The sequence below is a fragment of the Budorcas taxicolor genome, chromosome 21 (assembly GCF_023091745.1).
Source record: "Budorcas taxicolor isolate Tak-1 chromosome 21, Takin1.1, whole genome shotgun sequence".
NCBI lineage: Eukaryota > Metazoa > Chordata > Mammalia > Artiodactyla > Bovidae > Budorcas > Budorcas taxicolor.
In genome coordinates, this window is record NC_068930.1 from 62105268 (window position 1) to 62127338 (window position 22071).

At 39.9% G+C, this 22071-nt stretch overlaps 1 protein-coding gene across 1 annotated transcript in view; it reads left to right on the top strand.

Moving 5' to 3' along the window:
* UNC79 (unc-79 homolog, NALCN channel complex subunit) overlaps positions 1-22071 on the top strand; it is a 225599-nt gene that overhangs the window by 174862 nt on the left and 28666 nt on the right. The window contains exons 40-43 of the mRNA XM_052659741.1: positions 432-605; positions 3012-3080; positions 8130-8240; positions 16578-16682. Coding sequence (XP_052515701.1) covers positions 432-605; positions 3012-3080; positions 8130-8240; positions 16578-16682 — 459 coding nt within the window. The remainder of the gene's footprint in view (positions 1-431; positions 606-3011; positions 3081-8129; positions 8241-16577; positions 16683-22071) is intronic.

A 22071-nucleotide genomic window follows, 5' to 3' on the forward strand; every position in this document is an offset into this window, starting at 1 on the left:
TACTATCTGAGCCACCAGGGAAGTTTTTTAAGAGAATGGGCAAGTCTCCTGAAATTCAAATTTGGAGTAAGAGGAACAGCCATGGAGAGTTTGTGTGTGTGTTAATCACTGCTGGTAGAGATACTAGCAAGCATCATTCACTTTGTCTTCTGAACACCTGACCACACCAATTGTAGATCCTGGGAAGATATTTCCAGTTTTCTGCTCACGTTTCACCTTTTCTCCCTGAGTCAAAAATCACAATTCCCCCTACGCCCAAGTTTCTGTAGATTAGTCCATTTTTCTCTGTACTCCTGCCAGGTACAAAGCTTACACACAACACATGTTTTTAACGTGAGTATATGATTTTTAAAGAACTGATATTCACCAAACAGCTGTCTGAATTCCCACACCATTTCAGCAGTTGATTGCCTATGCTTTTGTGTTTTTAGGGTCTAAATAACAAAAAGAATTTACCAGCAGGGGGTGCTATGATACGCTGTTTGGAAAACATTGCTACCTTCATGGAAGCTTTGCCCATGGATTCTCCTAGTAGCCTCTGGACCACGATCAGCAATCAGTTTCAGACATTTTTTGCCAAGCTGCCTTGTGTTTTACCTCTGAAGGTAAGCTGAACCCAGGATTTCATTTCAAATCACTTCCTTACTGTTTGCAGGCCACCTGGTCTAGGAAGATTTAATGTTTTGTAAAGGGCTAGAAGGAATCTTTGTTAGCCACAGAGTAGAAAGTGTTATTGAGATTTTCTCTCCAAATGTTGCAGAATGACAGTAATATTCAGTGGGCATTCTGACTTAGTAATTTCATGTTTCCAGTTGGTTAAAAAATAAAAAGTTCAGGAAGACATTAGTAGATTGTGTTTATTTAGAAAATGTTCTCAAATGGATATTAAATAAATTTGTAAGTAAATAGTTTCATCTGAAAGGAGACCAGACATATAATGTCAAGCTTCAATTTTAGAGATAGTGGCAGTGAAAAGATCAGAACTCAGGGATTCTGGCTAGTGTCCTTTCCACTAGTGGACTCAGAGTCATTCTCAGACAAGAGTGATTTGAAGGAATTCAGGTCTCCATAGCAGGGAGAAAAGAGGTGGCTGGCGGTGACCACTATTATGTCTTTGAACCTCATGGGTTCCACAAGCTTTTTGTGCTTTATCCAGATCACAGAATGAAGATATTCAACTCACAGCAAAATAAATCACTTGTTGATCAGCCAAGTGAAGTTACATGTTGGTAGCACCACTTCTGAAATGAGTATTACATACATGTAACATGTTGTTTTTAAAAAAAATCCAACCGTCTCTGATAATACATTTTTCATAATTGGCAGATGTGGAAAATATAACCTTTAATAATGTCTGTGAGGATGATAATTCAGGGGCCCTTAGCTTGGTGTGTTCTGTTTTCTGAGTCTGAAATTACTGTGAAAAGCAGGAATGCTGAGGTCTTTAGCATCTCTCATGTTCTCTGATCCTTGCTATCCAGAAATCTGAAGTAGTTGAATAAGTCCAGGCAAAGAGGATGAATACCTTGAAACTATGTATGTTTGTAGCTACTGTACAGATACACTTAGGAATGCAAGTGCGTGCATTTTAACAAGGCCACATGGATGCTCTCTAGGACCGGAGAGCCGGTCAGGGCCATTCATTGCTTAAGAGCCACACACTAGTAAAGAGGGTGAGGGGCAGGCATGGCAAATTCGTAAGCCTAATTTATAGCAGTCAGCCCTGTCCAAAGGGACCCTGACTGCAAGGTGAACGAGTAGAGTGGAGTGAGATGAGAAGGAGAATTGAGATTCTTGAGAACTAGAAAGCACATCCTTGCTAACGGGATCAGCTGCTATTGGATTCCAATCAGCTGTTATTTGAGAATGCCTTCTTTGTGTTGCTCATCTCCCCACATTTTCCAGGATATTTCCTGACTTGCTTCGTAGGTCACTATGGGGACCTGATGAGCAGCTGGTTTTCAGCCCCTGGTCTAAAGTAATGTAAATGTCTCATCAACTCCTATGGGTATTGAGCAGATTAAATAGAGCAACGGTTTTCTTAGAAGGTTCTTGTGAAATGCTTTCAGAATTTATCTGAAAACTCACTCTGCTGGATTCTATCTGGGCACTTCCTCTGACCATCCTGTTTTGTATTGTATTTAATCTCTGGGGAAAAGATTAAGCCATTGAGAGACTTTCTGTAGTTTGTTCTCATCAATTTAGAGAAGTAGATTTCGAACTTCAGTGTGTCTCAGGGCCCCTGGCGGACTTGCTAAAAGTCTAATTCCTGGGCCGTATTCTGAGAACTTCCAGGTCAGTAGGGTTGTGACCTGAGGGTTTGCATTCCAGCTAGTTTCCAGGTAATACAGATGCTGCTAGTCCATGCATCACACTTGAAGAACCACTGACTTTGTTTATACTGTCTTAAAGAGGTTAATATTCTACACAACTGCAGAGATCTGCTGTTGCGGTATCATTAACCATGTTAAATAATACCATTGCTTATTCTTGCTGTAACACTTTTCCCCCAGTCCCAAATATTATTTAAAAAGTACATTTTGATGTGGAATCGTGCCAAAATACGGTGCTGCTTGATTTGTGAGGCATGGTTCTCATTTGTAGAAATTTTACTGCTTTCCCCCAGGTTTTTGTTATGTCTGTTAGTAGCAGAGAAAGGGCAGATTAAACATTCTTTACTTGGATTAATAACTCCAATGATTTTAAATTGATCTAAATAGGTTTTTTATTTCAACATGGCCTTTCACAAATTATTCTACCTCTTTAGAACTGGGCATATTTAATATCAGTTAATATTATTTAATTGTTTAACTGCTTAATGAATGGCTTAATTATTTAAAGCTAAGAATTCTCTTTTTTTTCCCCAACATGAATGTATGACATGGAAACCTGTAAGAAGACAGATATATTTCAGATATTTTTCCTAACATAAATTTGCTTGGAGAAAACATATGAAGCAGAAGATGTATTAAGAAGAGTACTGACTTTTGTCTTTTTGTATCGGTTCACAGTGTTCTTTAGACTCCAGTTTGAGAATTATGATTTGCCTCTTGAAGATACCATCTACCAATGCCACAAGGGTATGTATGTTTCAGAAAAACATAGCTAGTTGGTTATGCAGTTATTTTTAAATTGCTTTTTATTGGAGTATAGTTGCTTTACAAGGTTGTGTTAGTTTCTGCTGCACACCAAAGTGAGTCAGCTATGCATACACGTATACCCCTCTTTTCTGGATTTCCTACCCATTTAGGTCACCATAGCACATTGAGTCCTGGAGAAGGAAATGGCAGCCCACTCCAGTACTCTTGCCTGGAAAATCCCATGGACAGAGGAGCCTGGTGGGCTGCAGTCCATGGGGTCACTAAGAGTCAGACACGACTGAGTGACTTCACTTTGACTTTTCACTTTCATGCATTGGAGAAGGAAATGGCAACCCACTCCAGGGTTCTTGCCTAGAGAATCCCAGGGATGTGGGAGCCTGGTGGGTTGCCGTCTATGGAGTCGCACAGAGTCGGACACGACTGAAGCGACTTAGCAGCAGCAGCACATTGAGTCCAGTTCCCTGAGCTATGCAGTAGGTTCCCATTAGTTATCTATTTTATACATAGTATCAAAAGTATCAATATCCCAATCTCCCAATTCATCCCCACTCTCCTTTCCCCCTTGGTATTCAGTTGTTTTTTAACCCCACAACCACAGGCATGTAATAATGCTGAAGAGATAGTTATCACATACTAAATGCTTCACTTTCAACCTTTTGAAAGTGCCTAATATGAAAAAAACTCTAATAGATCACAATAACATTGATTCTCTTAGTCCTGGGCCTCGTCTACCAGTTCATCCCCAATACCATGATCTAGATGATCCTTCCAAATACAGATCTCTTTGCATGAGTTCGTTGCTTAAAATCCTTGATAGCTTCTCCATTCTTTTAAGATAATGTCCTGATTTATTAATGGAGCATGCAAGAAGGTACTTCATTAGCTTGCAAGCCTACCTTTCCAGTTTAGTCTTTGGCTAAAGGAGATCAGTTCTGGGTGTTCATTGGAAGGACTGATGTTGAAGCTGAAACTCTAATACTTTGGCCACCTGATGCGAAGAGCTGACTCATTTGAAAAGACCCTGATGCTGGGAAAGATTGAGGGCAGGAGGAGAAGGGGACGACAGAGGATGAGATGGTTGGATGGCATCACTGACTCGATGGACATGGGTTTGGGTGGACTCCGGGAGTTGGTGATGGACAGGGAGGCCTGGCGTGCTGCAGTTCATGTGGTCACAGAGAGTCGGACACGACTAAGCAACTGAACTGAACTGAACTGTACTGTACTGAACTTGTCCCATCCCCATGCTTCCTGTGTACTTTCAGAAGCACTATCATCATCACCATCAAAACAATAACTAGTATTGGTTGAGCACTTACCATATGGCAGACATTGTGCTAATTGCTATACATTTATCATCTTATTTAATTTCATACTTCCTTGCCTTTGCTTAGGCTATTTCCTTTGCCTGAAATGCTTTATACCCTTATTGGAGACTAAACTCCTTCTCATTCTTCAAGATGAGAATTTGAATTCCATTCCGATTTTAAAATGGAAAGCTCAGGGCTTCACTTATAGCTCATTTGGTAAAGAATCCACCTACAATGCAGGAGACCCTGATTCAGTTCCTGGGTTGGGAAGATCTGCTGGAGCAGGAATAGGCAACCCACTCCAGTATTCGTGGGCTTCCCTTGTGGTTCAGCTGGTAAAGAGTCTGCGTGCAGTGCAGCAGACCTGAGTTTGATCCCTGAGTTAGGGAAAGGCTGGAGAAGGGAAAGGCTACCCACTCCAGTTGGCCTGGAGAATTTCATGGACTCTACAGTCCATGGGGTTGCAAAAAGTTGGACACGACTGAGCAACTTTTGCTTTCACTAGTTTTAAAAAGGCTCACATTCTCTGTAGCAGCCTTTTTAGATCCACACTCTGTCAAGATCCACAGTACCTGATAGAGCTCTCTTTATTAGCAGCTATCCTATCGTCTCCCTGGTGAGCCTGTGAGCTTTACAAAAAGTCCAGCACTATATCTTATTCACTTTTGTATTCCTGGCTACATTTCCAGGCTGCGTTATATGCAGTAATGCAATAGTTTGTATTGCAATGGATTGTAGTTACTAGCAGTACCAAGTAGTTCCTGCTGCCGCTGCGTCACTTCAGTCATGTCCGACTCTATGTGACCCCATAGATGGCAGCCCACCAGCTCCCCCGTCCCTGGGATTCTCCAGGCAAGAACCCTGGAGTGGGTTGCCATTTCCTTCTCCAATGCATGAAAGGGAAAAGTGAAAGTGAAGTCGCTCAGTCGCTCAGTCGTGTCCGACTCTTAGCAACCCCATGGACTGCAGCCTACCAGACTCCTCCATCCATGGGATTTTCCAGGCAAGAGTACTGGAGTGGGGTGCCAGTGTGTACAAAGAAGGCACATCCCTTGTAACTTTTTACCTTGACTTTGCTTGCATAGACTCATGGAAAACTGCAAAGATATTATTTAGTCTAGTCTTTTCATTTAGAGATAAGGAAATAGGATCAGAGAAATGACGTGTTTTGACCAAGGTCACGTAGCTGCTTAATGGAAGATTTGAGACTTGAATCTAGGTGCTTTGATTTCAAGTTTTTTGTCTGTAGTACTGTACTGCCCCAATACCATGTTGCTTTACTAGATAAAAAAGCAAGTTTCTATATAGGTTCAATCTAGGTTCCTTCCTTTTTTTTTTTTTTTAACCAATAAGGATGTATTATGTAACAACACAGACATATTTCTCTCCCCAGTCATCCATTATTAGTGTTTCAAGGCAACAACATTTATACAGAGCAAAGAATACTGAATCAATAGTACTATTTTAAAGAGTGTCTTTAAGATTTTCTATATGGAAAACACTACATGGTTCCTTTGGGTAATATAGATAGCAAACATAATTCCTATCCTCAGGGGCAGCTAACATGTAATGAAATCATTTTTGTATCCATAAGGGAAAGGACCCCAAAATGTACAAAATCTTTGATATGGTCATTCTTTTCCTCAGAATCTACTCTAAAGAAGCAAATGCAAATTTCATGCAAAAATATATTTATTGAGATCTTTTTTATAATAAAATCTGACTTGTGACCATTAAGATAGATCTATATGAAGAATTAAATAGCATTGGAAATTTCAGATAGTACTGTCTTAACAAAATATATTATTATATCTGTGCAAGATTTCAGCTGAGTAAACTGGTGTGTAAAGAAGAAGAGAAATATATCAAAATGTTATGATGGGAATACGGAGGACTTATTTCCTTATCTTTACTTTTCTACAGATCCTCCTTTTGCACACTGAGCATGTATTACTTTTATAATCCAAACAGTTAGGACCATAGAGGTTGAGAATTAGCAGAAATCGCAGCATAAAAGTCCTTTGGAGTCCAATTAAAATCCTGTCTTCCCTATAGAGCAGTTCTCTCTCCGGAAGATTGCCCCCGAATTTGAGTTTGAATTCCATTCAATAGCTGTATGGCCTTAGGCAAGTTACTTGCCTACTTAACTGTCTCAGCAGCAGAATGGGGACATTAAAGCTTCAGAGATGTGCAGATCATAACTAACAGTGATGAGAGGCTTACTGTTGCCAAGTGCTTTACGTACATCATCTTCTTTAATTCTCACAGAAATACTGAGATGGAGGTAATTGTTATCCTCATTTTACATGGGAGAAAATAAAGTCTAGAGATGTTAAATCATATATTCAAAGTCACAGAGAGCTAAAGTTTGCTCTCTGTGTAAAATTCTAGAGTGTGTGTCATTAATTATTATAATATATTATCTCCCCAGGATTTCTTAAAAGAATTTTATAAATGATGAGATAAATGATATAAAAGCATCTAACTCTGCCTGATACTTAGTAGGTACTCAGGAAATGTTTCCAAATGACTTAAGAAAGCATATTGATCTATAACTGACTCTTTATGGGTCGGATTCAGAAGGGAAAGTGAAAAATCGCAATGCTTTCCTGGTAAACATTGGTAGGAATCTGGGTCCTGATGAGGTTTATTAAGCTAATAGTCCTTTGGTACTTACATGCAAGGGTGGTTTTTGCTACTTAACTGAGATGACAGATTTCTAGAGGAGCTAGGTCTGAAGAGCTGGGGCTTCCCTGATAACTCAGATGGTAAAGAATCTGCCACCTGTGCTAAAGACTGTGGTTCAGTCCCTGGGTCAGGAAGATACCCTGGAGAAGGGAATGGCTACCCACTCCAGTATTCTTGCCTGGAGAATCCCATGAACAGAGGAGCCTGGCAGGCTACAATCCACAGGGTCGCAAAGAGTTGGACATGACTGAGTGCTGAAGAATTGATGCTTTTGAACTGTGGTGTTGGAGGAGACTCTTGAGAGTCCCTTGGACTGCAAGGAGATCCAACCAGTCTATTCTGAAGGAGATCAGGCCTGGGATTTCTTTGGAAGGAATGATGCTGAAGCTGAAACTCCAGTACTTTGGCCACCTCATGCGAAGAGTTGACTCATTGGAAAAGACTCTGATGCTGAGAGGGATTGGGGGCAGGAGGAGAAGGGGACGACTGAGGATGAGATGGCTGGATGGCATCACTGACTCGATGGACGTGAGTCTGAGTGAACTCAGGGAGTTGGTGATGGACAGGGAGGCCTGATGTGCTGCGATTCATGGGGTCGCAAAGAGTCAGACATGACTGAGCTACTGAACTGAACTGAGAAACTTTCATTTCACTTTGCTTAGGTCTGATTAACTCATAAATGCCTAGAGATTTAGAGAAATAGGACGAGAGATCCTCGCACAGACATCACAGAGTCTTGATTGCTTGGGAGTGGGTATGAGGATAAGATTATAGTTAGGTTGGTTTATAAGTGATGCCACTTGGAAAGATGGATTTTTTTTGAGCAATAAAATGATTAAATCATGTTCTTTGAGCTACTGATTGAAGATTCAGTTCTTGTTAGACCAACCAGTTTGCTATAGTAGCCACCTGGCAACAGATTTTAAATTAAAGAATGATCCCCATTAGTTAAAGTGTCATTAGACTTGAATTCCTTTTTTTTTCATGAAAGAAGAAGCAATAGATTTTTTTGGCCCTAATCTCATTGCAGAGTTTGTTGGAACCATTTTCAAAACTGCTCAGTTTTGTGATTCAGAATGCCGTCTTCACGTTGGCCTACCTGGTGGAGGTGTGTGGCTTATGTTACCGAGCTTTCACTAAGGTAAAGTTGCATGTTTGTGTGTGTCGTGGGAAACTAAAAACTAGTAGAAACATGTTCTTTCTAATCAGTATCAAATCCCTCTTAGGTGAGTTGCCTCAATATAGTTTAAAATGAATAATTCTACTGAGGTCTAATAAAAATCATTAGAAGGAAACACTTTGTACATACAAATATATGACCTGTATGTTAAATATGCAAATTTGGAGAACTGAGGGTCAAATGGTTTATAGGAGAAGAGGTATTTTGAATGAAATGAAGTAATGGTCTAAATGACCTCTGATGTCTTTTTCAAGTTCACCATTCCATGATTAGTGGGCAAGTCATCGGCACATATCAATTTTATACCCAAAGTAGAAAAATATCAGCCTGTTACTTGTAAAAGCCAGTGGAGAGCTCCTTCATTCTCGTCATGTGTCTGTCTCCCCAGTTCTGGGTTCTTGGTCCCTGAGATTGTACTCTCATCTTTGGTCATCTTGCTTTGATAATGGCTTCTCTATTGCATCATCTTTAGTATCCCCTGCCCCACTGCTGAGGAAGGGGAAAAGTACTGCTTGCCCAATGCATGTAGCAGCCTTGTTGGTGCTGGAAAGGCAGAGGGCAGGGCAAATAGAGAGCGTGTCTGTCCTTAGAACAAAGTGTCAGTGTTTCTTCTCTGACTTCCAAATTATCCAAGTTTATTTTCAGTGGGGTTTCTGTGTCTGCTGTTCCCTCTTAAACATTCAGAATACTCCTTTATTCATGTTGTCCACTTCTACAGGCCCTTTATTTTCTCATAAAAGTCTAATTTTATATCAAGATTTCATTCTATTTAAAATACTCGTCTCGTTTCTTACCGTCGTGTGTCCATTCCGCCATGTTAAGTGTTTTGTGATAATCTTCTGTTTAATCTTTCTGACTGTAAACTATTTATTACTCTGCCCAGAGAAATATGTTTTCTAACTACCGAAATAATCAATATTTTTTTCTTCTTTCAAATTCTTCCTGAAAAATAGCTTCTTTTTCTTTTTTTTTTCACTTAAGAAACTGGATCTGCAAGACAGCACCAAATACAGTGAAAAGATATTCTATTTTTAGAAGTCACTTTATTTCTTAATTTTCTTTATGTTTGATTTGTTTAAGTTACATATATATATTTAGAGGAAGAACCATAATGGGTTTGTACTTTCTATGTTGTGTACTATAAGTACTGATTACAGCAGACCTTCCACTATTTTGAATTCAAGACATTCTTGGTTTTGAATATTCATCTTACATTTTTTCCCCTCAAAATCTGTTATAACTTTAGTGGCCAGTTATCTATCCTTCCTTATTCTGCAACTCAAATGACTGTTAGCTATAGAAAGCTTTGATCTAGAGTGTTCCCACCTTCTTCATAGATAATGAGAAACTATAAGAAATAGTTAAAGAAATAGCAGTATCTAATTGAGTCTTTTCCCTTATTTAATCAAAAGAAAAGGGATGGAAAAGTAAGTAAGTGCTTTGGAGACTTTTCTATTAGGCATTCAGGCAGTCTTAATAACTTGACAGCTGTCCCACTTAAAATGCTGGAAGTGCTGGATGAAATGTAATAAACATGATTTTAAATATATAGCTAATTTTATCAGAGTGAAAGGGGCAAAAATGAAGAGGGAATTGAGAACCAGGATGATAAGTATATAAACTGATACTGTAGTAGTCCTGGGTTGGGGAAATTGACAGTCTTGGTAAACTTAGTGGCTTGAGTTTTTTGTTTTTAATTGAAGTATACTTGATGTTGGGCTTCCCTGGTGACTCAGTGGTAAATAATCTGCCTGTCAATGCAAGAGACTTGGGTTTGATCCCTGGGTCAGGAAGATCCCCTGGAGAAGAAAACGGCAAACTACTCCAGTATCCTTGCCTGGGAAATCCCATGGACTGCCAGGCTCCTCTGTCCATGGGATTGCAAAGAGTTGGGTACAACTTGGCAACTAAACAATAGCATAGTTGATATACAATATTATATGAATTACAAGTGTACAATATAGTGATTTATAATTTATAAGGGTTATATTCCATATATATAGTTATTATTTTAAAAATTGGCTATATTCCCTGTGTTGTACAATATATCCCTGTAGCTTATTTTGCATTTAATAGCTTGTACCTCTTAGTTCCCTGCCCTCTTCCCTCTCTCCACTCATAACCACTGGTTTGTTCTCTATATATGTGAATCTGTTTCTTTTTTATTATATTCCTTAGTGGCTTGAATTTTAAAGCCCACACAGAGAAAGTAAATTGCATCTTGGGGCTATCCTAGGTTGGGAGTTAGAGCTGAGTTGTCCTCAGCAGAAAGTCAAAACCCATGAAAGGTTATATGTTTGATAAAAGACATATATCTTTTGGAAAGAATGTATTCTTATATGGAGGTGATAAAGAATGGGATCTATCTGAGCCTGAGAAATGAAACATCTATAGTTTCCCTTGAGAATGAGTAAACATGAACCTATTTTTGAATATGTTTGGAGTTTGAATTTGTAATACGTACATGTTCTATGAACTCCCAAACTGGAAAGTCAAATAAATTGGTGCTGGGCACAAAATAGCATTGGAGTGTCTGGCAGAAGCAAGCTCAGAATCAATCCTCAAACCTCTCTGGAGGGGTGTGTCTTCAACCTAGGCCCAATAGGATTCTTAGAATTAAAATCCTGATGAACATGAGACCACAATCTAAAATTACAAAATACATGAAGAAATAATTCACAATGACTTACTTTAATATAGTTAATAAAAAGCAAGATTATTCCCCTTAAGAACTTCCATATTAGAACTATATAATAAAGAAAATAAAAACATATGCATTTTTTTCCTAATGAGAAAATATTTATTATCTTCTTTTTTAAAATATTTTCTCATTAGGAAAATAAAAACTATCTGGTTCTTTATTCTTTAGTAATTATATATTTTCTCATGTTTGCAATTCATCCTATATATGCTTATCATTCAGCATATGTTTTAATTGGCTATACCTCATCACTTTTTTAGACAAGGGAGCTAAACCTTAAAAAGGAAACGTAAACTTTCCCTCATAAACATGGGTAGTAAAGTGATGGAGTTACTCTTCAAACCCCATCAGTGGGTCTTTTTTTCTAAAACTTCTTATTTTGTATTGAGGTATAACCAATTAACAATGTTGTAGTAGTTTCAGGTTAGCAGCAAAGGGATTCAGCCATATGTATCCATGTATCCATTCTCCCCCGAGCTCTCCTCCTATCCTAACATCCAGCAGAGTTCTTGTGCTATACAGCAGGTCCTTGTTGGTTACTCATTCAAAATATGCAGTGTGTACATGTCCATCCCAAACCCTAACTATCCTTTCCCTGGTAACTGTAAATTTGTTCTCTAAGTTTTTGAGTCTGTTTCTGTTTTGTAAGAACCAGATAGATTGAAACAAAGTAACAATTCTAGAAATGAAATAGTCATTGACATTAAAATACAAAAACAAAAGCAAAAAAAAGCCTCAGTGGACAGGTTAGAGAGCAAATTAGACTTAACCAAAAAGGGATTTGGTGAAATGGAAAATAGATCTGAAGAAATTATATAGCATGCAGCAAAGAGAGATCTGGAGAAGGGAATGGCAACCCACTCCAGTACTCTTGCCTGGAGAATCTCCAGGGACAGCACATCCTGGTGGGCTACAGTTCATGGGGTTGCAAAGACTCGGACATGACTGTGCAACTAACACTTTTGGCTTCACAAGTGGCTCAGACAGTAAGGAATCTGCCTGCAAGGCCGGAGACCTAGGTTCCATCCCTGGATCGGGAAGATCCCCTGAAGAAGGGAATGGCAACCCACTCCAGTATTCTTGCTTGGAGAATCCCATGGCAGGCTACAGTCCATGGAGTCACAGAGTTGGACACAACTGAGCTACTAATACTTATCTATGCTTTTATATCAAGAGAGATAGAGAGCTGAAGAATATAAAGGGACAATCTAGCCAGTACACTTGAAATCTTGGAAAATAAGGATAATTTTCTAGAAAATTGTAATATATAACAATTAAAAAATATCACTAGACTTACATAACGAAAAAATGGATTTGGTGGTTGAAAACCATTCCATTAAAAAAGAATATTTATTTATGTGTTTGGTTGTGCTGGGTCTTAGTTGCAGCACATGGGATTTTTAGCTGTGGCATATGGAATCTAGTTCCCTGACCAGGGATCAAACCTAGCTCCCCTGTACTGGAACACAGAATCTTAACCACTGGACCACCAGGGAAGTCCCAAACCATTCCAATTTTAAAGACAACTTCTATTAAACATTTGAGATTGAGCTCTACTTTATGCAAACTAATACAGATAATAGGAAAAGGGGAACAATTCCCAACGTATTTTATGAGGCCAATAGAACCTCAGTACCAATCAGACAAGGGCAATAGGAGAAAGGAAAATTATAGGCCAGTTATACTTCAAAGATGCAAACATTCTGAATGAATAATCCCAAATTAATGCATTAAAAACAAAGCCTCACATTCAGCCACAAAAAAGAATGAAATTTTCCCATTTGCAGCAACATGGATAGACTTGGAGGGCATTATGTTAAGTAAACAAAGTCAGACAGAGAAAGACAAATACTGTACAATATCACTTATATGTGGAATCTAAAAATATAACAAAAAAGAAGCAGACTCACAGATACAGAGAACAAACGAGGGTTATAGTTGGGAGAGGAAAGTGAGGAGGGACCACATAGTGGTAGGGGATTAAGAAGACAAACTATTATGTATAAAATAAACTGTAGGGATATATTGCACCACATGGGGAATATGTGAAATATTTTGTGATAACTATAAATGGAGTGATAGTGTTAGTTGCTCAGTCGTATCCAACTCTTTGTGACCCCATGGACTGTAGCCCATCCACGAGGCATCTCCATCTGTGGAATTCTCCAGGCAAGAATGCTGGAGTGGGTAGCCATTCTCTTCTCCAGGGGGTCTTCCCGACCCAGGGATCAAACCCGTGCCTCCTGCATTGCAGGTGGATTCTTTACCGTTTGAGCCACCAGGGAAGCCCATCAGTGGAAATGGCTACCCACTCCAGTGTCCTTGCCTGGAGGATTCCATGGACAGAGGAGCCTGGTGGGCTATAGTCCATAGGATTGCAAAGAGTCAGATATGACTGAAGTGACTTAGCAGCAGCAGAAGGAGATAGAAAAGAAGCATTCTATATAATTCAGCATCCATTTATGATAAATCTTGTCAAACTAGGAGCAGAAGGGAACCTCCTTAACTTATAAAGGGTGTCTGCCAGAAATCTCTAGAAAGTATTATACTTATGGTGAAATGCCAACAATAGTCCCTTTAAAATCACAAGTAAGACAAGAATGACCATTATCATGGCTTCTCTTTGTTATGGTACTGGAGGTCCTTCAGTAAGACAGGATGAGTAAATCAAAGTATAAGGATTAGGAAGAAAAAAAGCTCTAACTTTTCATAGATGATGTGATTACAAATGAACTGAAGAGAGCTTATCTATACACACTTTATTATAACTTTTATAAGACAGTTCAGGAAGGATGCTGGATACAAATGAATACTCAAATTATCTACCTTTAATATTCAGCTATCAATACAAATGATTATAAGATATACTTTAAAATATAATTTGTTGTGGCAACAAAAATTAAATCTAACTAAAATATACAAGAACTTTTTGGAGGTAACCAGAACATTTTATTAGCACTAGATAAATGGAAACAGATCTCAAGTTCATGAATGAGGACCCAGCATAAGAAAGACAACTAATTCTCACAAAATAACCTATAAGTTTAGTGTAATTCCAATAAAAATCCTTGACTTTCCCTCCTGTCCATGAGGGACTAGATAATTTGAATCTATCCTCCTACTTAATTTTAAAAGTTTCTTTAAAATATTTTCTGAAAACTTTTATTTTTTTAAAAAAATTTTACTTTATTTTACTTTACAATACTGTATTGGTTTTGCCATACATTGACATGAATCCGCCACGGGTGTACATGAGTTCCCAATCCTGAACCCCCTTCCCACCTCCTTCCCCATACCATCTCTCTGGGTCATTCCAGTGCACCAGCCCCAAACATCCTGTATCCTGCATTGAAGCTAGACTGGTGATTCGTTTCTTACATGATATTATACATGTTTCAATGCCATTCTCCCAAATCATCCCACCCTCTCCCTCTCCCACAGAGTCCAAAAGTCTATTCTATACATCTGTGTCTCTTTGCTGTCTTGCATACAGGGTTATCGTTGCATCTTTCTAAATTCCATATATATGTGTTAGTATACTGTATTGGTGTTTTTTTTTCCTGGCTTACTTCACTCTGTATAATCGGCTCCAGTTTCATCCACCTCATTAGAACTGATTCAAATGCATTCTTTTTAATGGCTGAGTAATACTCCATTGTGTATACGTACCACAGCTTTCTTATCCATTCGTCTGCTGATGGACATCTAGGTTGCTTCCATGTCCTGGCTATTATAAACAGTGCTGCGATGAACATTGGGGTACACGTGTCTCTTTCAATTCTGGTTTCCTTGGTGTGTATGCCCAGCAGTGGGATTTCTGGGTCATAAGGCAGTTCTATTTCCAGTTTTTTAAGGAATCTCCACACTGTTCTCCATAGTGGCTGTACTAGTTTGCATTCCCACCAACAGTGTGAGAGGGTTCCCTTTTCCCCACACCCTCTCCAGCATTTATTGGTTGCAGACTTTTGGATCGCAGCCATTCTGACTGGTGTGAAATGGTACCTCAAAAATCATCAAAATACTAGCCAGACATAGAAGAATCACTAAGCTAAGGTCTGAGAGAACACAGAAATGCAGAGATGTGAGCCTGGCACTGAAGACCCTTTTTGCCCTGGGAGTGTTTGCCTGTCTGAAGGATGTGACAATTCTGAAAGATCCAGGAGGCAAGGAGAAAAAAGTCGGAATCTAGGAACTTCCAAGACCGGGGACTCCGTCTGATTCTGCACTGCCCTTACCTCTTCATTAGGACCACAAAATAAAGATAATCTAGAAGTAAGCTCGTCCTCACATGGACATAGATCCACGTCAAGACCTTTAGTGGCCCAGGATAAGCTATTTCAAGGCTTGTTACGTGTATTAAGGTAATACCCTGGACCATGAGAGCCTCAGTACCTGGTGAAAAAGAAACAGAAAGCTTTTTGGAGGAAGATAGCATTCAAGGCCTCAAATTATTTCTAAAAATAATTTTAAAATAAAGCATGCAACATGAAAAGGTAACCACACAAATGAGGGGGCAAGACACCATAAATGAGAATGAGTAGAAAGAAAAGACAGTGGATTCAGACCCACAGGGTCTCCAGGAAGTTGGTGACGATCAGGAAAGAACACTTTTAAGGTGCTTGTGATATGCTGTTGACCTGAGTGATGATTTCATTTGTGTTCAATCTGTACTAATCCATCTGTTAGCTTATATGTCATGTACTTTTCCACATGTGTGCTATATTTGACAATTTCTAAAGGCTTACAGAACTGAAAATATTCTATCATTCCGTTATTGAGGACAGATCAATGAATTTTGGTGTGTTCATACAATAAAATATCATTAAGCTATTTAGTTAAAAGAATGAGAATTATGTGTATCAATAGGGACTAATTTAAAAAATGTAATGTGGTAGAAAAATTGTAAGTTTCAGAAAGATACACACTGTAGGAAATTAAAAAACATGCAAAAATAATATTAAACATTACAATGGTGGCATACATATGTAGTAAAGGTGTTAAAATATATAAGAAATAATAAGCACCAGATACAAAATAGTGGCTATTTCAAGGAGGGAGAAAGAAAAGAGAGACCTGTGTAGGTAGTAGCTTCAACTATTTCTGTGATGCTTGACTTATGATGAAAAATGTTAAAAGATGGATAATAGGTACAAGATATATTCCGTCTATTTTTCTGTGTGCTTGAAATGGTCCACTTAAAAAGTAAGTTTCTTTAGAGAGGATAAGAGACCTTTTCAACAGTGTTAAATGTTTCTAAATTATTTTCTATTGAAAAAATTCTTCTAGATTTTTTAGTTTCTACATTCTTGGACATATCTTCTATGAGTAAGAATCAAATCCTATAGTTTCAGTACTTAAGAGATAGCCAATCTTTTTCTTACCCATTAAATTATGTGTTCTCAGTGCTTCACTAAACTCATTACAAACACAAAAATGCCTTTTTTCATTTTGAGTTTATTTCCTCAGGACAGTTCATTATGCATTTTTAAGCAGTGTTTTTTATTTCTAATCTGTGAATCTTTTGGAAGCTCTTTTGATATAGATCTCTTCTAATTGAATTTTCAGAAGTCACTTACCTTCTTTTTTGTTTTATTTAGGAGCGGGATAAATTCTACTTGTCTCGTAGCGTTGTTCTAGAACTCCTGCAGGCCCTGAAGCTCAAATCTCCTTTACCAGATACAAACCTCCTTCTGCTTGTCCAGGTAGGCTTATGCCTCATTTATAATACTTTGCATGAAATTCATTCAACATTTAGAAAATTTAAGGAAGGTATGAGGTGTATGCATAAATTAAATGTCTCTGCCCAGAAATGGGGAATATCTTATATGAGCCATGATCTGTTACTATGCACTTGGCACTTCCACTGGCTAACAAAAGACCCCAAAAAAGGGTATTTATTTTGTTCCTACTGTGGAACTAGTTCTGTGAGAGACATAAGAAGAATGAAACAATAATCTGTCCTCGAGAAATTTATAGTCCAGGAGGTTGGAGGGATAGACCATTAATGGCTACTCGAGTTGAGGTGGGTCTAATGAAGCCAAAAATGGGAGAAGAGGCTAAGATCTGATTGCACTGTAATATGAGTATGGGTGGGTCGCCAAATCTCTGTGAAGCAGAAGGGAAAGTGAGGGTGGGCCCAGCAAGATGTGGGCAAATGGCAGGACAGACTGAGTCCAACCAGGGAGGGAGGTGGGTGTGAAGAACCAACACCCATAGGAACACTGAGGCAGGTTGTGGGGGGAGCTTGAACACATACCAGGCAGGCTTGAGACAACTTGCAAAGATGAGTGCTTTTGGCTGAGGGGCTCCAGCTCTCATCTTTGGCATCCTAAGCTCAATATCTTAGGTAAGACTATGATTAGTGCCATGAGTGAGAAAGAGAGGTAGGTAGATAAAGTCCTAGGGGAAGTTGAGAGCAGGAGGCATCCTGTCTTGCTTTGTATGAAATTGAGGAAGACTTCATGAAGAAAGTGGCATTTGGCAGTTGAAGTGGGTCACAAAGGACTGGTGGGTACAGACAAAACTCTTTGCCTCAGGTTGGAGTTCAAAACCAGAGGCTGACTGTCTATAAGCAATAAAGAGAGGCTTCAGCAGAAAGATGGTATAAATTTAGGAATAAGCACATAAGGATGGGATTGAGAAAAAGGCTGCCCAGGCCAAGGGTGCCAGTCCATGATCTGCCCCAGGTAACCTGAGACCCTGTCTTTTACCCCAAAGGTTCAGGCTAGTTAAGGTCTTTATCATGAGCTACAGCTGGGGTCCGGGTCACATTCAGACTGCCTTTGTGCAAAGTCCCCAGGAACTGGGTCTGAGCTGTTTCAGTTCTCGCTGCTGGGCATTGTCACCAGCCCCTGAGTCTGAACCTACAAGGTTGAAGTTAAATGACTGAAGGAAAATAGGAGCTTGCTATCAAGGACAGATTTCCCTGAATCTTAGGTACCTTGGGTGCAATTTAGAAAGATGAGAGAAAAGGGAATATTAATGGAGCATCTATTACGTGCCAGACAATATGCTGGGGCTTTATATACACCCCCCCCCTCACTTAATCCTTACAACCATGTGAGGAATTGGTTTTATATCACAGATGAGGAGACTGAGGCTCAGAGATCACACAAGATCACCCAGCTGGCATAAATAGCATAAACATTTGACCACAGGGTCTAATCAGCAATTAATAATCCAGTAGTCACGTATGGTTGTGAGTTGGACCATAAAGAAAGCTGAGCACTGATGCTTTCAAATTGTGGTGCTGGAGAAGACTCTTGAGAGTCCCTTGGACAGCAAGGAGATCAAACCAGTCAATTTTAGAGGAAATCAACCCTGAATATTCATTGGAAGGAGTGATGCTGAAGCTAAATCTCCAATAACTTTGGCCACCTGATGCTAATCACTGACTCATTGGAAAAGACCTTGATGCTGGGAAAGATTGAAGCCAGGAGAAAAGGGAGACAGAGGATGAGATGGTTGGATGGCATCACCAACACAATGGACATGAGTTTGAGCAAACTCTGGGAGACAGTGAAGGACAGGGAAGGCTGACCTGCTGCAGTCCATGGGGTCACAAAGAGTTCAACATGACTTAGCAACTGAACAACAATGACAACAGGGTCTAACCAGAATAGAGCCCAGCCTAGTTAGGCTTTGTCCATCCCCTGCCTGGATTACCATAATGGCACTTAGCTCTTTGCACGGTCTTCATTTCTCTCTACGTCAATCTAGTCTTCTAACCTGTGGCTGCCTAGAGGAATTTTGCTAAAGCTCTGCTTTTTATCAGATCACTCTGTGCATTGAAAACCTCCAGTGACCCTGAAGTACCTGAATCATCAAGGTCTTCTATCATCTGGCCGTATTTGATTATTCAGCATTATGTCCCATTACAAATGCTTATTGACCATCTGTCTTGGGCTAGGTTCCGGGGATATAGAGATGGAAAGGCACTGTCCAGGTGATATGCTAACCAATACACCGAAAGTCTGTACAGTGTACGAACTACTGCAGAGGAGGGAGTGGCCAGCTCAGAGTGGGAGGTGGAGGAAGGCTCATTAAGCCATTATGAGCCCTGATCTGGCCCAGGGGCTGGAAAAACAGAGATGAATAAGTCATGGCCTCTTCTGAGAGTTTCCTGTCTGATAGGTGAAGTTGACATCTAAATAAAAACTCTCAACGTAGTGCAATGGGTACAGTAGCAGTTGTGTGTACTGAGTAAGGAAGTGGTGTAGGAAAGGGCCTGTGCGTTTTTGAAGGATATGCAGAAGCTTGGGGGTTTACCTGGGAGAAGAGAAGGAACACCCTTGTCATTAACCATTTAATATCCACTAACTGGTCCCTCCCCCCACCACACATACCCCCCACCTCATTCTACTAATCCTTGGGACAAAAAGTGATTTTTTTCTCAAAGTTTCGAAATTTAATAAAAAAATGGGTGTTCTTTCAGTGAAGAAGGGTCTTTAAAGAGCTTTCCTAGGCACTATGATGCTTTCAGAGAAGAGTGATGGCTGGAAAGTGACAGCCATGGACGCTGGTATGACATAGTCGAAGTGAAATGGCTCCATTGTACCAAGATGTTGGACAGCCCAAGAGGAGACAGAAGCTGCGCTCAACCAGGAAATATGTGTTTCCCCAAGGAGAGACAGGCCTGAGTCTCTTCCAGTGGGTTGCCATTGGCAAGTCCTGCCTACTCCCTCATCAACAGCAACACCACTTTTGAGTACAAGCAACTTGGATGCAAACTGACCATAAAGGTTAATAGGATCAACACTGGTTTGGAGGAGAGGGCAGGTGAACCAGGCTTAGTGAAATAGCCCATGAAAGATTTAGGGCTAGCAGGGTGACAGTGTCTGGAAGTTACTTGCTTCTGATCACGTTGAGGTTGGGGAACTGCCCCCTTAAAGCAGCCTCGGTTCCCAGGCCCTGACGGTGAGATCCTGTGGGCGGCAGAGGCTGCTCTCCTGAGCACTTTCAGTGTGAAGCAGCGCAGATCTGTGTGGCTGATCTCGGGTGCTAGCACCTCACTCTGTGACTGCAGCTGGGACTGGGCTTTCCTATGAAGTACGTTAGCTGGCCATAATAAGCACTTGTCACAAGATAACAAAAGCAGACTGGCAGTTTAAATTGCTCAGTACTTAAGGAAACCATGAAAACCGTGATTATTGCATCACAGCTAGGCGAGTAAATAACAAAAAACAAATTATCTTTAGGATGAAAGAAGGCAAGAAAAGTAAATTCTTCTGTGTATTTTGGATTCTCTCATGCCATTCAAATGTGTACATTTTCCTCTTTAAAAACAAATACATATTTGTCATTGAGTAATTATGTTAAATTTCAAAAATAAAATTGTAAAATTATTTAGATCAGAGAGATGTCTAGGGGGATGTTTTGATATCACACCCATGAGAAACAGCCTTGTGAATAATATCTCAGCCTTCTCCACCAAAAAGTATTAAACACCATGTCATTTTGAAGTAACGTATCCTTGTATATAAACTCTCAGAATGAAACCCATTTTAATTACTGAGAGAATTAAAAGTGAGGCATACCTTAAGCAAGAAAAAACAGAAATAGTTCCCTTTCTCCCCTGTGGTTCCTGGCTAAATCATGGAGAATGGCCACTGGCCATGGAGAATGGTTCCTGGCCACTCATGGAATGAGGGAGAAGCATCTTTTGTCTCTCTACGGGAAATGGTGCACCTTTCTGTAAGGTTTCCCTGTTCCTTTTTCTCTTGCCATTGACAAATGTTCAAGTAGATAGCAGAGGTGACTGCCTGTTCTCTGGTGCTGCTGCTGCTGCTGCTAAGTTGCGTCAGTTGTGTCCGACTCTGTGCGACCCCATAGATGGCAGCCCACTAGGCTCCCCTGTCCCTGGGATTCTCCAGGCAAGAACACTAGAGTGGGTTGCCATTTCCTTCTCCAATGCGTGAAAGTGAAAAGTGAAAGTGGAGTCACTCAGTCGTGTCCGACTCTGCACAACCCCATGGACTACAGCTCCCCCAGGCTCCTCCGTCCATGGGATTTTCCAGGCAAGAGTACTGGAGTGGGTTACCATTGCTCTCTGGTAACTTCTCTTAAACCAGAGACTTTAGCATGGAGTCAGAGAGAAGCTTTCCCCTTTTCTGATGGGCAATGTCAGTTCCTGGCACCTGGAAGATCAGATTCACGGTACGGACAGAAAATGTGTCTGGGGCAGACGGTCTTTTCCTTCTTGGATATCATGACCAGCATCTCAGGGCACTGGAGGTGACTTTGTTTAACTGAAAATGCAACTTGGAAAAAGCATAGAAAGTAACAGTTGGAAGGCTCTGGTGGGGTGGGGGAAGGGGAGGAATACATTAGAAGTTTAGGATTGACATGTACACACTGCTAAATTTAAAATAGATAACCAACAAGGACCTACTGTATAACACAGGAAACTCCACTCAATATTCTGTCATAACCTAAACAGGAAAAGAATTGGAAAAAGAATAGATAGAAAGTCACCTTGCTGTACACCTGAAACTAACATAAGATTGTTAATCCACTGTACTTCAATATAAATTTTTTATTAAAAAAAATAATAAAGTCTTAAAGAAAAAGTCCGCTGGTGATCCATCGTGAGTGGCCTGTGTCCCATTAGTGAGAAGATTCAGTTGGTCAAACCTTGAATTTGTCATTCATTCTTTAACCCCACAGGGAACCTCTGTGATAGTCCCTCTACTGCTCCTCTGATTAATAATTTAGTAGATAGATGGGTTCACAGAGAGGGGGCTGTTTATAATTCTTTTCATGGGTAAACCATACTTTTGTTATTTACCAAACACTCCGGCAGTAAGAGTGTCCCTTTAAAGGATGGTGGAACACTTGCCCAAGGGATGCAAGGTTATTCAAGTTCTAAACATTTCAAGGCAGAGACAGGTACCAATCTCGTTTTCGATTTCTAGAACTTCTTCCTAGAAGCCTGACACCTTGGGAAATCTCCCAGCCTGCTATATTATGTGTGCCCAGCCATCACTTCCATTATTTGTTTTAACTTGCATATAAAATCGTGCATATTCAGTCGCTTCAGTTATGTCTGAGTTTTTGCAGCCCCATGGGCCGTAGCCCACCAGGCTCCTCTGT